Genomic DNA, 13,350 nt, shown 5'->3' on the forward strand with positions numbered 1-13,350 from the left:
AGAGGTTGATCAATCATCTTTCCTTCTGGCTGAACAGAGACTTGGCTTTATATTGGTTCAGGGGATTATCAGTTGTTGTCTCCTCTACCTTTACAATGTAATTCCTCCACTGCCCAACAGTGCTATCTACGAGGCAGGAAGTTTCACAGAGGTTGATCAATCCAGCATCACAACTTACTTGCCCAGAAGCAATTAAAAGGAATAAGTTGTGCTTTATGACTTAAAAACAGTGGTTCAGCTTTAGCTTTCCGGTAAGTCTTGACTACTGATAGTCTAGTAATGGTGCAGACCACCATAGCCACAAAGGCAATTGATGAAGACCTCGCAAGCTACAAAGATGGTTAATGTGGACTTCCTAAGCCATAAAGGCAGCCATCAGTTATACAATCAAAGAAACACATAATAGAAAATTCATTTGCAAACAACTTATCAATATCAAAAATACAATCTGGAAAGTATATTATCTTCAATTATATTACAGTACATGGTAAAAGTCACATGACTACTGATATTCTAGTAATGGTGCAGACCACCATAGCCACAAAGGCAATTGATGAAGACCTCGCAAGCTACAAAGGTGGTTAATGTGGACCTCCTAAGCCATAAAGGCAGCCATCGAAACGAGAGACACAATCTACAAGCAGAGACACAAACCAGAGATACAATTTATAAGCAGCAAGCAACAACTTCCAAGTCCCAGAGACAATTTGTAAATGGTCGGTAACCCTCCAAAGCCATATAGACACTTTAAGCTTCCCACCCAAAGAGAGAACGTGGATATGCTTATATATTACCTAAAACATAGAATTACATTTAAGAACTTTATTTAACCAATCCAACATAATAAATGATAGAAACATAAGAAAATTATGCAATGTAAATCCATTCACCCATTAATAAATTGGAGGTAAATCGATGGATCCTCCATCCTTATATTCTTCATTTATATATTCTGTAATCATTTACTTCTGCTATAATTGTACAAATTGATTCCACGTGAGAAATAAATGTTAATATTTGGACATAAGCACATCTTCTCGTGTCTGAATATATACTGAATATAACAGAACTAAATGCATTCTTATTACATTGACTTGTATTCAATGGGAAGAAAGACTGATACATATACATTGTATATGTTTTGCCTCATCATATACATAGTATAATAACCATCTTCATTTTTAATTTTCATGAATTGAGTAACCAATGCCTTCCCAATCCAAAATTTTTGCATGGACAGTAAGCTACCAATATCATTCTCACCACTATTAATCAGAGAATCCAAAGCATCATAGCCTGGTATCTGCTGTCAATCAATCTCCTTTTGTTGTGCACATTCCTCTTCTGCCCAACATTCCACCCATAAATAATTCATGGATGGTGGTAGTCAAAGTGTATTTTCTTCTGCATATCTCCTGCATTTTTCAACAAACAAGACAAGTGCTGGGGCATGGATGCAATTATCAAGATTAGCAGATGTCTGTTTCATTTCTCTATTATATTATTTACACATCCACTCAACAAAACAATGAGAAGATAGGAATGCAATGCATTATACAGAAAAATAAATAAGACAAGGAGCTTAGAATAGATGGAGAACCAATCAGGATGATTTTTCTTCATGGATATCCACATCCTCCGGTAGAGTGAATCCATCTAGTTCAGCTTCCCCATCTGTTTGAAGCTCTCTGAACATGGCCAAGACTTGGATCATTGTGGATCTTCTCCATGGACGGTCATCAAGGCATTCGCAGGCGATTCGAAGATGTTGATACAGATCCATCTCTATGTGTTTGTCTTTTATTAGCACTGGATCAAATATATCTGAAGCTTTCTTTAACTTCATATTTTGTTTCATCCATCCAACTAGATTGTTGTCCCCAAACTCAACAGGGTCTATAGGTCTTCTCCCTGAGAGAAGTTCCAGCAAAATAACCCCGTAGCTGTAAACATCTCCTTTTGTTGTGTAGCGAAAACTCTGATAGTACTCTGGTGGCACATAACCAGGAGTGCCAGCCAGAGTGCTGACACTTAAATGAGTATCCAGTGCATTCATGAGTCTGGCCATTCCAAAGTCAGAAACTCTAGCCTCCATATTCTCATCCAGAAGGACATTACTTGACTTCATGTCCCTGTGAATGATATGGGGAATGCAACTGTGGTGAAGAAATGCTAATCCTCTTGCAGAATATAGTGCACTCCTAAATCCACATGTACTGATCCCAGCACTCCGTTGAGCTAAACATTTCACCCACATCCTACAATAAATAAAACGCTTGACACAATCCCCACACAAAGAACTAGTCTTTTTTTGTGGATTTGTTAATAAGTGACTTGTGGATGTGAGGGATGACACCTCCACCTGCTATGGTACCTTTGATCAAAGTATCAAGTTCTTCGTCTCCTCTAATAGCGAGCTGCAAATGCCTTGGGGTGATATGCTTAACCTTGAGATCTTTACTGGCATTTCCTGCAAGTTCTAAAACCTCTGCAGTGAGATACTCCAGAATGATTGCAGAATAAACAGCTCCAGTTGCTCCCACCCTTCCATTTGCAGATACTCGAGACTTCAACAGACAGTGGATCCGTCCCACGGGAAACTGCAACAAGAACAAACAATTCAGTCCACCTATTACAGGAATCTTATGGAGTTCTTGCTCACACGAATTCTGAACTGTTCCAAAGCTTCAATGAAGATGTTTCTCCCGGGGAAAAAAGAAGCTAGAATTACTTCAGTTGATTCAAGATTTTGACAAGAAAATTTGTAGAAAATAAATAGATACAACTGTAAGTCAAACAACCAAAAACAGAGTCCCAAAGAGTTCAACATAAAACAGAGTCTCACAGAATTCAAGATATTACAGAAACCTTATGGAGTTCTTTCTCAAGGAGTATTTGAACTATTACAAAGCTTCATTGAAGATGTTTCTATAAATTTACTTCTCAACGATTTACAAGGACATGTAAAAAGGGAAAGATTTGTGGAATTCCAAGTTCAAAAATTTAACAGAAATAAAAATCTTCCATTTCTCCAAAAATCAAAACCTCGAGTAAAAAGTAACTTACCTTGCCAGTGGAAGCTCCATAACCTGAATAATCATAACTGCAAAAAAGAAAAGCCATCATCATAAGCCCTTGAAAACCGATTCAACGACTCCAATGTATCATAATTGCAAACATTAAAAGCATGCTTCCCCAAATTCATAAAAAAGATCTTAAGATGGACTCACAGAAGAATTAAAAGAAATGGCAGCATTACCCAATATCATGTGAAAACAATGGAATGACCTGAATGGAAAAGGTAATGATTAAACCGAACATGATGCCCAACCCAAATGTCTATAGGTCTCGTGTGAATTCTATGATAGGTGCAACAAAATACATAAGAGTTCAGTTTTGCAGAATCAAAGGCCCACTTCCTTCAGAACTCTGATCAGGTAGAGAATTCTCAACAGCTTCAGATACATCAGAGGATCTGAATTCTCCGGCAACGTCATCACAGCCATAGACTCCAGGGAAGCAGAGGCTTGTTCAAGCTCATAATTAACAGCCACTAAAACATCCTCTATCAGGCTCTCATCAGCCCAACCATACAAGGCCTTCAGTTTCTCTACTGCAACCTTTTTCTGATTTGCATCATCTGTCGCACCCTGCAGCATAACAGTGCTAGCCAGGGTTGTATTAGGATAAGGATCAATAAATTTCTCTGGCCTAACAACAACTTTTTCTATTAATTGAGAAAATCCTTTCCAGGGTTTGCCTCTAGAATCTCTCAAGCCATCAATGAGGGACTTAACCTTCCCATGGTATTTCTGTTCCCTCTTCATGAAGACTGAGACTGCGGGGATGTCCTAGAAGAGGAGACGCTGCCCCAATATTTTTCCGAAACCTCTGCATGTGCCACGTGTCAAAACAATAAACTTAACACCCTCATCTAGCAATATACTGATGGCTGGTTTGAAAATTTCATAGATTGCTTCAACATTCATTTTCTTGCCATCATTCTCCAGGATTTGAAGAGACTGAGACAAATTTAAAGAAGATATTGACTCTGCCATAGCAATAAGTTCAGACTCATTAGGTGAAACAAAAGTGAACCATGGCCTCAATACTCCCTGTGCATTCGACGCTGCAGTCCACCCCTCCATCAGTTTTTTCCGCAATTACCTGTAAACATTTTTTATAAGTGTTTGGAAATTAAGAGTCTACACTGCTTTGAATGGATGGTGAATGAGTGCACTTCATGCGAAAACTTAAAATCTCCCCCACCTAAGTACTAAAGTACCACACTAGTCAAAAGCAACCAATACTCTGATCTGGGAGAGAGTTTGATGATCATTTTGGGCAGCTCATAAGTTCACTTTTTCTTTGACTTACAAAAAAAATCAAAATCATTTTTGTTGAAGCTTCCTAATTCGAGGTATCTATAAAATATTTCATAGTCAACCTAATTCAATCCTATCAAATGCTTTGAAAATATTTAATTTTTCTTTATTAATCAAATTTAAGACTATTACATATAATTATTAACTAATTAATGTATACGTCATAAGTTCACTTTTTCTTTGACTTACAACTTACATCTTATCAGCTTCCCACCCAGGCTGCCCCATTCTTGCTCTACAAACCGTCACCAGAGTAAGCTTAAAATAAATAAATCCCTGCAGTTATTTAGAACAGTAATAAGCGATTCTTGGAAAACCTAACAGAGAAGAGTAATAAGTAAGGTTAAGCAGTATTGTCTTGTGCAGGAAAAACATTGCTTGAAAACTGTAAGTCCCTTGGTTTGTCCATAGATGGTAAGTTCAAACTAACTCTCATCCTTAATTTGCTTAGTTGCGTTAAGTTCACAAACTGGTATGCATTTGGTCGAGGATGCATTTCTACGTCAATAGCCGCATCTTTCTTGTATCTATTTGTGTATTATATTAGTTACTTAAGATCATGGGAATTGAACCCAAGAGTTTTTTGATTTCGTTATACGTATTCACATTAAGAATAACAAGTTGCTACTACGGTCATTTTCATTTATGCGATCACTTTTGGCACTGCAAGTAGTAGTCCAAACATGTTATTTTGTATTGGAATTTCAGGAATCCGCAAGTGTAAGAATGTAGCAACCCCTGTTGTATCAAACATATTTGACAGTGCAGGAGAAATAGCATCCGCTGTTGCAGACGTGCAGGCAGTTGTAAGTTACAACTGACCATGGAAAATAATTCTTTTCGTAGACATCCTCCCTAAAGCGGTTTGGGAGAATGCCAGAAAGAGTGTACTGTTAAATTTCATAATTCATGTTTTTCATGACCGTTTGAGATGACAGGAAGAATCCTTGACAGCAGAATGGATAAATCAGTTTAGGAGCTATTTTGGCTCTGCACCTTCGTTGATGATTGATGCAAATTTACATCCTCTGGCCCTTGAGGCAGCTTGCAATTGTAAGTTTACAGACTTTGATGCTGTTGTACTTACATCTATATGGGCAACAGTGATCTTATGCATCAGATTTCTCTTGATTTGCAGTGGCCAAGGAATCAAATACACCTGTTTGGTTTGAGCCTGTATCATTTGCCAAATCAGCTAGAGTCAGAAGTATTATAAAATATGTAAGTAATGAGTAATTTTATGTATTGCAAATTCTGTTTCGTTGAGTTTGTTGCAGCCCATCTATTTTCCTTTTGTGCCTGCTGCAGATTTGCATCTTCGAGGAAATATTTAGTAAGTAATGAGTAATTTTATGTATTGCAAATTGTCTTTCATTGAGGTTGTTGCAGCCCATCTATTTTCCTTTTGTGCCTCCTGCAGATTTGCATCTTCGAGGAAATATTTAGTAAGCCCTAACTCATTGCTTAGTAGTCCAAACATGTTATTTTGTATTGGAATTTCAGGAATCCGCAAGTGTAAGAATGTAGCAACCCCTGTTGTATCAAACATATTTGACAGTGCAGGAGAAATAGCATCCGCTGTTGCAGACGTGCAGGCAGTTGTAAGTTACAACTGACCATGGAAAATAATTCTTTCGTAGACATCCTCTCTAAAGCGGTTTGGGAGAATGCCAGAAAGAGTGTACTGTTAAATTTCATAATTCATGTTTTTCATGACCGTTTGAGATGACAGGAAGAATCCTTGACAGCAGAATGTATAAATCAGTTTAGGAGCTATTTTGGCTCTGCACCTTTGTTGATGATTGATGCAAATTTACATCCTCTGGCCCTTGAGGCAGCTTGCAATTGTAAGTTTACAGACTTTGATGCTGTTGTACTTACATCTATATGGGCAACAGTGATCTTATGCATCAGATTTCTCTTGATTTGCAGTGGCCAAGGAATCAAATACACCTGTTTGGTTTGAGCCTGTATCATTTGCCAAATCAGCTAGAGTCAGAAGTATTGTAAAATATGTAAGTAATGAGTAATTGTATGTATGGCTTTGAAGTGATGTCTTATCTTTGCATTGCGTCTTCCGTTTCTTGCTTCTGATGATTCTGCTTTTATTAATATGGTTCTTTACGATCCAGATTCAAATGTTCCAACAAAGGCCACCACAAGAAGTAATCCTCCAAGCATACAATTACCTGTTTCCATGGGAATGTCTAGTTGGCCTGGAGGATTTCCTCACTTGAGGTAATGTCTATGGACTATGGCCTCTCTCTAATTTCTTGAGACTTTGAGTTGTGAGTGTAACAAAAATTTATTATGTTTTGTTGTTTAACATGTAACTAATCCTTCCAATTTTACTTGACAGTTATTACTCTCCTGCAGCTGCGGCAGCTGCTGCTGCTGTGGCTGCTTCATGGTTAACGCCTGTCTCTATGACAGGAATGTCCTCAACAGAGAACAGTACAGAATCACTACAGGTGATACCAAATGTGCTCTAGTTTGAGATCTTAAGTAACGTGAAGAATGTTATAAAACTGTGGCTTTAACATTGTTCATGTAAGCTGTAAGAGAACCATGGGTGTTGTTTTCTTTCAGAGCCTCCCAGCAAACAGTGCTATTTGGTTATTACATCATAGATTCTTAATATTCAAGCCTTTTAGCATCAAAGATTTAAAATTGTTTGGTGAAATGCTTTACTTTGTGATTTTATGTGAAGAATGTTACAAACTGTTGCTTTGACATTTTTCATCTAAACTGTAAGAGAACCCTGGCGGTGCTTTTCATTGTATGCCATTGCAGCAAACAATGCTGCTTCACTATTACATAATCTGTTATCATTTAAGCCTTGTGACATTCAATATTAAAAGATCTGTAAAAGTTAAATCGTCTGAGGAAAGTTAGTTTGAGAGTGAGGCGTGATGATCTGTAATCACAATGATGACTTGGTAAGGGAATATATTAGTTATCCCTGGATTCAAGGATCAACTGTTTGTCTTCTGTTTGTGAGAACTTTCACATGCTTTCAAGAATACAGAAATTGTAGCCTGAAGAATAGTCTTTAATTACAAGCTTCTCTATATTGGTTTACCTTTCACTTCACTTGAGTTTTAGCTATTACATGGTGTACTTATTGCATACTCAAATCTTTTCTGCAGCTTCCCTCATTTCTATTCCCCACACACCAGTCACGGAAGCGCTGTGCAACACATGTGTATATAACCCACTTCATTGATTGCCAGCGGCAGATGAAATCTAACCCCTTGTGGGCTGCTTCCTATGGAAGTTCAAGTGGTCTATATGGAAATGGTTTAATAGGAACATCTGCAAGTACTTCTCTGGCACCTGGAGGTAGATCCCATGACTTACCTTGGACTTGTCTCAAGGATAAAGGAAGTGCTGATGTAAATTCTATTCCTGTAAATGTAAATGGGGCAAAGAATAGGGAAGGTAATCCATGCATGGATGCGCTGGAAATAAAGTCTAATTCACAACAGCAAACTCAACCATCACAGAAAAAGAGTCCAATATTTCAGGTATGGTGGAAATTTAAGTTGACATTTAATGAACTGTTGACTAATAACAAACTGCATCGGTGTAATATTTCATTTTCTTCTGCAGAATGGATCTATTTTCAGTCTGCCTTTTGCTGGTGCAACTTCTCTCAGTGGCAGTAGTACAGGAGCTGGTAACACAACGGAAGGAAATGTTTTGGTAACTGCAGCTATGTTTTCTACTGGCAGTACTACATCTACATGCACTTCTTCAGTCAGTGGTGCTGGAAATCGATCAAGAAAAGCGAAAACCCACGTCAAAAATTCATCTCAACAACAGGCCCGAACTAAGAAAACGCATTTACTCTCATTCTCTCGGCTTTGAAGATGTTACAAACCTAACTCTGCATTTCCCTCCACTGAACCGAAAAGTCCCCCATGCATAATCCCAGCTTTACCAGGCTCTAATCCACCGGCATTGAAGAAAAACCAGGAAAATCCCAAATACATTTCATGAGGACCTAACAGCATTACTCCAAAAACACAAAACACGCAAACCCATATTCATTCCGTAACCCAAAATCACTGACTAAACAGTAGAACAGCGGTACATTCATTCACAAGCATCCCACATTCTACACTCTATCCGTACCAAGCAAGCTGAAGACAACGCCTTTTTTTCTGAAGCAAACACTGCAATCTCGGTCCCCACTCTCTTTTTCAAAAACAGCATCCAACATTGAACAAAACCTACCTGCTTAACTGTTAAACAGCATCCAACATTGAACAAAACCTACCTGGTTTAACTGCTAAACAGCATCCAAGATTGAACAAAACCTACCTGGCTAACCATTGCGGCAGAGTTCCAGGATGCTCATAAACAAATCGCAAAGACTCAGTCGTGATGAGAACGTGGGTTGGTCCCTGCCACCATGTTTGGGAATACATCAAAATATGGAAAGCATAATTATGAACCCCTTACTTCCATAACAACCCTCCGCCCATAACAGAAATGAAGGCCATGTTCCGCCATGTTCCGGGGCCATGACGAGTAACTGAAGGAGGAAGACCATGATGAATATCAGGAAAATGTGCACAGATGTCAGTACAGAGCATAAGGGTGGCCCTAAAACACTGCGCACAGACCAGGTGTCAACCTCAGAAATAAAACATTGTGCACAGATGTCAGACATACTCTCGTCACTGAAGGACGCCAGGTGTCAACTTCTGAAGGAAAAAGACGACGAAAGTCTTACTCATAGGAAGGCCTATCGGCCTAAATATTAACATGGATAATGTTGTGAGTTGTCTATCATTACTTAATATTTAATACTTATAATTATTCACAATTTTATAAGATAGGCCAAATATTCTGGATTTTAAAGTTTAACATGGATAATATTGTGCGTTTTCAATGATTATTTAATATTTATAATTATTGATAAAATAATGCTATATATTATGTTAATAGATTATATGGTTTTTAAAATAATTATTTGGCAATTTATGAGTATAGATTTATTTTAATTTTAGATTTATTAAATATCAAGAGTAATTGATTTTTTCAAGATGTAATTTTTTTCTATGAATGATTGTATTTAGAGAGATTGGATTCAACTTGGTTCTTGGTAAATCTAGAGTTAAAATGGATATATGTTGATTTTGAATGACATTAATAAAATGTTTAAAGTATAATAAAAAAAAACTTATTTTCATTTGTTTTATATAATATATACTTAATTGATTGAAATATTTTATATTTAAAATGTTATCTATATATTCCATATTAAACATATGAGGAATTACAAATCTTCTTTATACTTTGAATTAAAAAAAAAAATTATTAATGAATAAGAGTTCTTGGCTTTTTCTCTTTGTATTTATATTTTATGTTAAAATCTTTTACTTAAGATGCATATTGAAATATTAAGTTTTTTATTGTTATTTACTATTTTTAAATATTATATATCAATTACCTTTAAAGAAATAATGAATAAATTACACATCTCCCTCTCCCTCACAATGAAAAGTGAAAATATTAGAAAAATTTTAATTTTAATTATTTTATTTTTAGTTAATATAAAATTATGTTATTAATATGGACATTTAAATATTTTTTATGGCCAGCACAAATATAATTTTCCATATGTGTGTATAGAATGAATTACACATTATTTAACATCAATAATATCATACTAAATAGATACTAAAAAGTAAATTAATTTTGTTTACATTCAATTAAATGTGAGGAAAAACTAGGATGGAAATTGAAGTATTTTATTTATGACTAAAATTATTTTTTCTTTTTATTACTATTTTTTAATTTGTTAATGTAAGTATTATTTTATTTTCTGATTTCAAATTTTCCTGATTCATCTTGTTTTGAGATTGTTCTTGTAGATTAATCACATTATCAAATTTTCTTCAACGTTTTGAATCAACTAATGAGGTTCATCCTCAAGACAAAGATAAAAAACCTACTAAGGATTCATCTATCTAGTAGTTTAAATAATCGAGATGTGTTCGAAAATACAAAATATAAACCTTAGAGGGAGTAAAAAAGAATTAATAAGATTTAATATTTATTAAAATGAATTAATAAAATTTAATTAATATATGTGTTAGTTTAGAACATATTTAATATATTATTACCAAGAAAATAATAATTATATAATATTTGATGGGACAGAATTATTTAAAATTCTTCCTGAGATGATGCTTTCATAATTACCCTTAATTTAATTAATTACAAATGCTTATTAATATTTTTCGACTAAAATCTTGACAGAAGGAGGAGACGAGACGGGCGACCCAGCTTCGAACCCCCGAAAGGATCCATCCGACTACAGTTCTCAGGGTCACATGGCGAAGGAGGAGGATCGACGGCCATTCGAAGGCGGTGGCGCAGGCGGCAAGCTTCGCACCTCCCGCTTGGGCCGCAGGAACAGCACCCCATATGAGCGCCCGCAGCTTGGACGCCATGCACCCGCCGCTGTCAGAGCGGCAGCGGCTGCCGCTGATAACAGAGGGAGCGGCAATACCTGGTTCTCGAGGATCGTCGATCCGGCCTCCCGTCTGATCACTCAGGACGTCGTTAAGTGGCTTTCTCCGGTTTTCAAGAAAAATCACCCAGTGCTTCCTTCTGCCGACGATGTTGAAATCGCATGCGAACTGGTTGACGAAATGCCTGAACGAGATGTCAAGAAATTTCTCAACAAACAGATCGGCCAGGATCTTGCAAGTCCGACTCCCCGGATGGGAAATAGCCACGGCAGATCTGATCTGGGAAGCACAAGAAGCCCTGGCAAGGGGTCAAGGCTCATCTCTGATCCCTTTCAGATCCAAATTTCTCAGCCTACAGGCAGAACCATCATGCAATGGGTCAGACCTTCAGATCTGGTGCAAGAACTCAAACTGAATCTAGAACGCAGGATGGGGATCCCATCAACCTTTCAACGACTTCTCTTTCAAGGTAAACAACTTGAAGACCCTCTTCCCCTCTCTTCTTACAGCATTTCCAGGAACAGTTCTGTGGTGGTAACCCTTCGTCTGAGAGGAGGTGCAGCGGGACAGTCATCATCTGCTCGGCCCTTCTCATACAAAGATGCAGTCCACTCTGAGAACCCCAAACCCCCGGAAGCCCTTAAATCTAAGGCCTTCTTGGTTGACAAGATTGAAGAAGTTCCTTTTGCTGAACTCGCCCATGAAGATCTGGCAACCCAACTTCAAGAACTTGCAGAAAGAGCCATCGTTTGCAGATTTAATGGACTGTGGCCGCGATCTCAGGACCTCTATGCATGGATCCATGCAAACTGGACACATCATTGTAAGATCTTTTTTTGTTCAAAAGGGTACTTCATTGTTCTATTTGATAACAGTAAGCATTATGAAAAGGCCTTAGAAGAGGGTCCTTGGTTCATGGGAACTGCAGGGCTCTTCATGACTCCTTGGTTCCCTGATTTTGATCCAGCTACTGCTGTCATTACCAAGACCCCTGTATGGATCAGGCTTCCAAACTTACCGGCCCACCTATGGAATACTCGTGTCTTTAGAGCTATAGGCAATACCTTGGGTACCTTCATTAGCGGAGATTTATGGCGGGAATCCAAAGGTCTCTACTCATATGCAAGAATATGTGTGGAGTTAGACTTAAGCAAAGGACTTCCAGAACAGATCAATCTCAAGATAAATGACTTTGTCTGGACCCAGACATTGGATTACGAGAATACCGCATTTCGTTGCCGCCATTGCCACCAATCTGGGCATTTGCAGAACACCTGCCCATCTCGTCCGGCAAAAAAGAATAAGGCCAACGTCTCCAAGCCCAAATCCAAACGATGGGCGCCTTGCTCTCCACCTCCAGTTGTGGATTCGGATTCCTCCAGCTCTGAAGATGAAGATAGTGATGAAGAACAGAATCAGGCCCCTAACTTCGTGGTTCCTTCCACTGATGATCTGGCGCCTTCCTCCGACACAACCACTGCTCAGAAACGAGCCCACTTGTCCGCGTCCTCCGATTCAGAAAAGGAGGGCTCCCTTGAGGAGAGCCCCAATCTTCAAATTGTTATGGCTCATCCACCCCAAAATGGTTGGGTCGAAGTCAAAAAAAGGAAAGGGAAAAAGATTCGTGTTGAGGCCTCTACCCTCTCAGGGTAGAAGTCAATGTTTCTTCTGGCTCCCAGCCTCATGTTGTAGCTCCTTGTTTGTTTTACACCTTCTCCGGAACCGAGGTTGATAGTCCTATCATTTCCGGTTGCCGGTTTTCTGTTTCTCATGAATGTATCCTCTTGTACCATATTTTGCTTAATAGAATTAGTCCAATTGAGAAAAAAAAAAAAAATTATATAATATTTTATAATTATTTATGAGATAATATTTTGTAAGTTAATATTTAATAATGTATAGTTAATTATTGGGATTTAATATTAAGAAATTAAGAAATCTAACACCTATGGTTAGTAGTTAAAAACTTGACCAAGTAAATTATATATATATATACACGCCAGGAAACATGAAATGAGTATGTATAAAGGCATAGTCTAACTTATAAACGAAATGGTTTTTTTCACCAAAATTTTGATGTTTAATCTATAGAATTAATGTGATCTCATCTATTTATGCAATGAAAAATATATTTTAAACAATAAAAAAAATCACATTTTTGCTTAAAATTGTGTTTTCCAATTCTGATGAAAAAGGTTATTCCACCTATAAGTGAGACTATTCCTATGTATAAAAGCTAAAGATTTTGAAGAATCACAATTAGATTATTTTTCTTTTCTTTAAGTATAGGCATTGGCATTAGAATACATTCATCGTCATCATCATATCACAATTAAATTATTTTTCTTTTCTTTAAATCTAATAGGCATTGGCCTTAGAATACATTCATTACCATCACCATCACCATCACCAAATATTTATATAAATATTATTTATTAAAAACAAAAATATCTTAATATATTAAATATTTATATTAA

The 13,350-nt window shown here is 37.2% G+C and overlaps 4 protein-coding genes across 4 annotated transcripts; 2 read left to right on the plus strand and 2 right to left on the minus strand.

Annotated features, from left to right (window-relative positions):
* Positions 1–1,336: 1,336 nt before the first annotated feature.
* LOC149265251 (putative histone H2A variant 3) lies at positions 1,337–8,996 on the minus strand. The gene is made up of 3 exons (XM_089429202.1): positions 8,712–8,996; positions 3,067–3,103; positions 1,337–2,600 (listed from the first exon to the last, which is right to left on the minus strand). Exons 1-3 carry the CDS (start codon positions 8,816–8,818, stop codon positions 2,301–2,303), a joined length of 444 nt encoding a protein of 147 aa, XP_089285328.1. The 5' UTR covers positions 8,819–8,996; the 3' UTR covers positions 1,337–2,300.
* Positions 1,604–2,128, minus strand: LOC149265252 (brassinosteroid LRR receptor kinase BRL1-like). The gene has a single exon (XM_089402420.1). It carries the CDS (start codon positions 2,126–2,128, stop codon positions 1,604–1,606), a length of 525 nt encoding a protein of 174 aa, XP_089258546.1.
* LOC149265253 (uncharacterized) lies at positions 3,949–6,519 on the plus strand. Its single transcript, XM_089380561.1, has 9 exons — positions 3,949–3,955; positions 4,737–4,799; positions 5,094–5,191; positions 5,324–5,438; positions 5,524–5,606; positions 5,806–5,830; positions 5,889–5,986; positions 6,118–6,232; positions 6,318–6,519. Exons 1-9 carry the CDS (start codon positions 3,949–3,951, stop codon positions 6,413–6,415), a joined length of 702 nt encoding a protein of 233 aa, XP_089236687.1. The 3' UTR covers positions 6,416–6,519.
* On the plus strand, positions 6,443–8,452 carry LOC149265254 (uncharacterized). The gene is made up of 4 exons (XM_089429192.1): positions 6,443–6,623; positions 6,745–6,856; positions 7,535–7,912; positions 7,998–8,452. Exons 1-4 carry the CDS (start codon positions 6,499–6,501, stop codon positions 8,253–8,255), a joined length of 873 nt encoding a protein of 290 aa, XP_089285318.1. The 5' UTR covers positions 6,443–6,498; the 3' UTR covers positions 8,256–8,452.
* Positions 8,997–13,350: the final 4,354 nt, after the last annotated feature.

The sequence above is a fragment of the Pinus tabuliformis genome, chromosome 6 (assembly GCF_031772625.1).
Source record: "Pinus tabuliformis cultivar Carrire ecotype Pingquan chromosome 6, CPIR1, whole genome shotgun sequence".
NCBI classification, from domain to species: Eukaryota; Viridiplantae; Streptophyta; class Pinopsida; order Pinales; family Pinaceae; genus Pinus; species Pinus tabuliformis.

Bases quoted from the DNA above. Each gene is read 5' to 3' on its own strand.
- LOC149265254 (XM_089429192.1), top strand. From the start codon at position 6,499: ATGGTTCTTTACGATCCAGATTCAAATGTTCCAACAAAGGCCACCACA. The intron at 6,624-6,744 runs GTAATGTCTATG...TTTACTTGACAG, and splicing joins GGAGGATTTCCTCACTTGAG to TTATTACTCTCCTGCAGCTG. The intron at 7,913-7,997 runs GTATGGTGGAAA...TTTCTTCTGCAG, and splicing joins AAAAGAGTCCAATATTTCAG to AATGGATCTATTTTCAGTCT.
- LOC149265251 (XM_089429202.1), bottom strand. From the start codon at position 8,818: ATGTATTCCCAAACATGGTGGCAGGGACCAACCCACGTTCTCATCACG. The intron at 3,104-8,711 runs GTAGGTTTTGTT...TCTTTTTTGCAG, and splicing joins CTGCCGCAATGGTTAGCCAG to TTATGATTATTCAGGTTATG. The intron at 2,601-3,066 runs GTAAGTTACTTT...TTCTTGTTGCAG, and splicing joins ATGGAGCTTCCACTGGCAAG to TTTCCCGTGGGACGGATCCA.
- LOC149265253 (XM_089380561.1), top strand. The intron at 4,800-5,093 runs GTAAGTTCAAAC...TTGGAATTTCAG, and splicing joins CCTTGGTTTGTCCATAGATG to GAATCCGCAAGTGTAAGAAT. The intron at 5,987-6,117 runs GTAAGTTACAAC...TTGAGATGACAG, and splicing joins TTGCAGACGTGCAGGCAGTT to GAAGAATCCTTGACAGCAGA.
- LOC149265252 (XM_089402420.1), bottom strand. From the start codon at position 2,128: ATGAAGTCAAGTAATGTCCTTCTGGATGAGAATATGGAGGCTAGAGTT.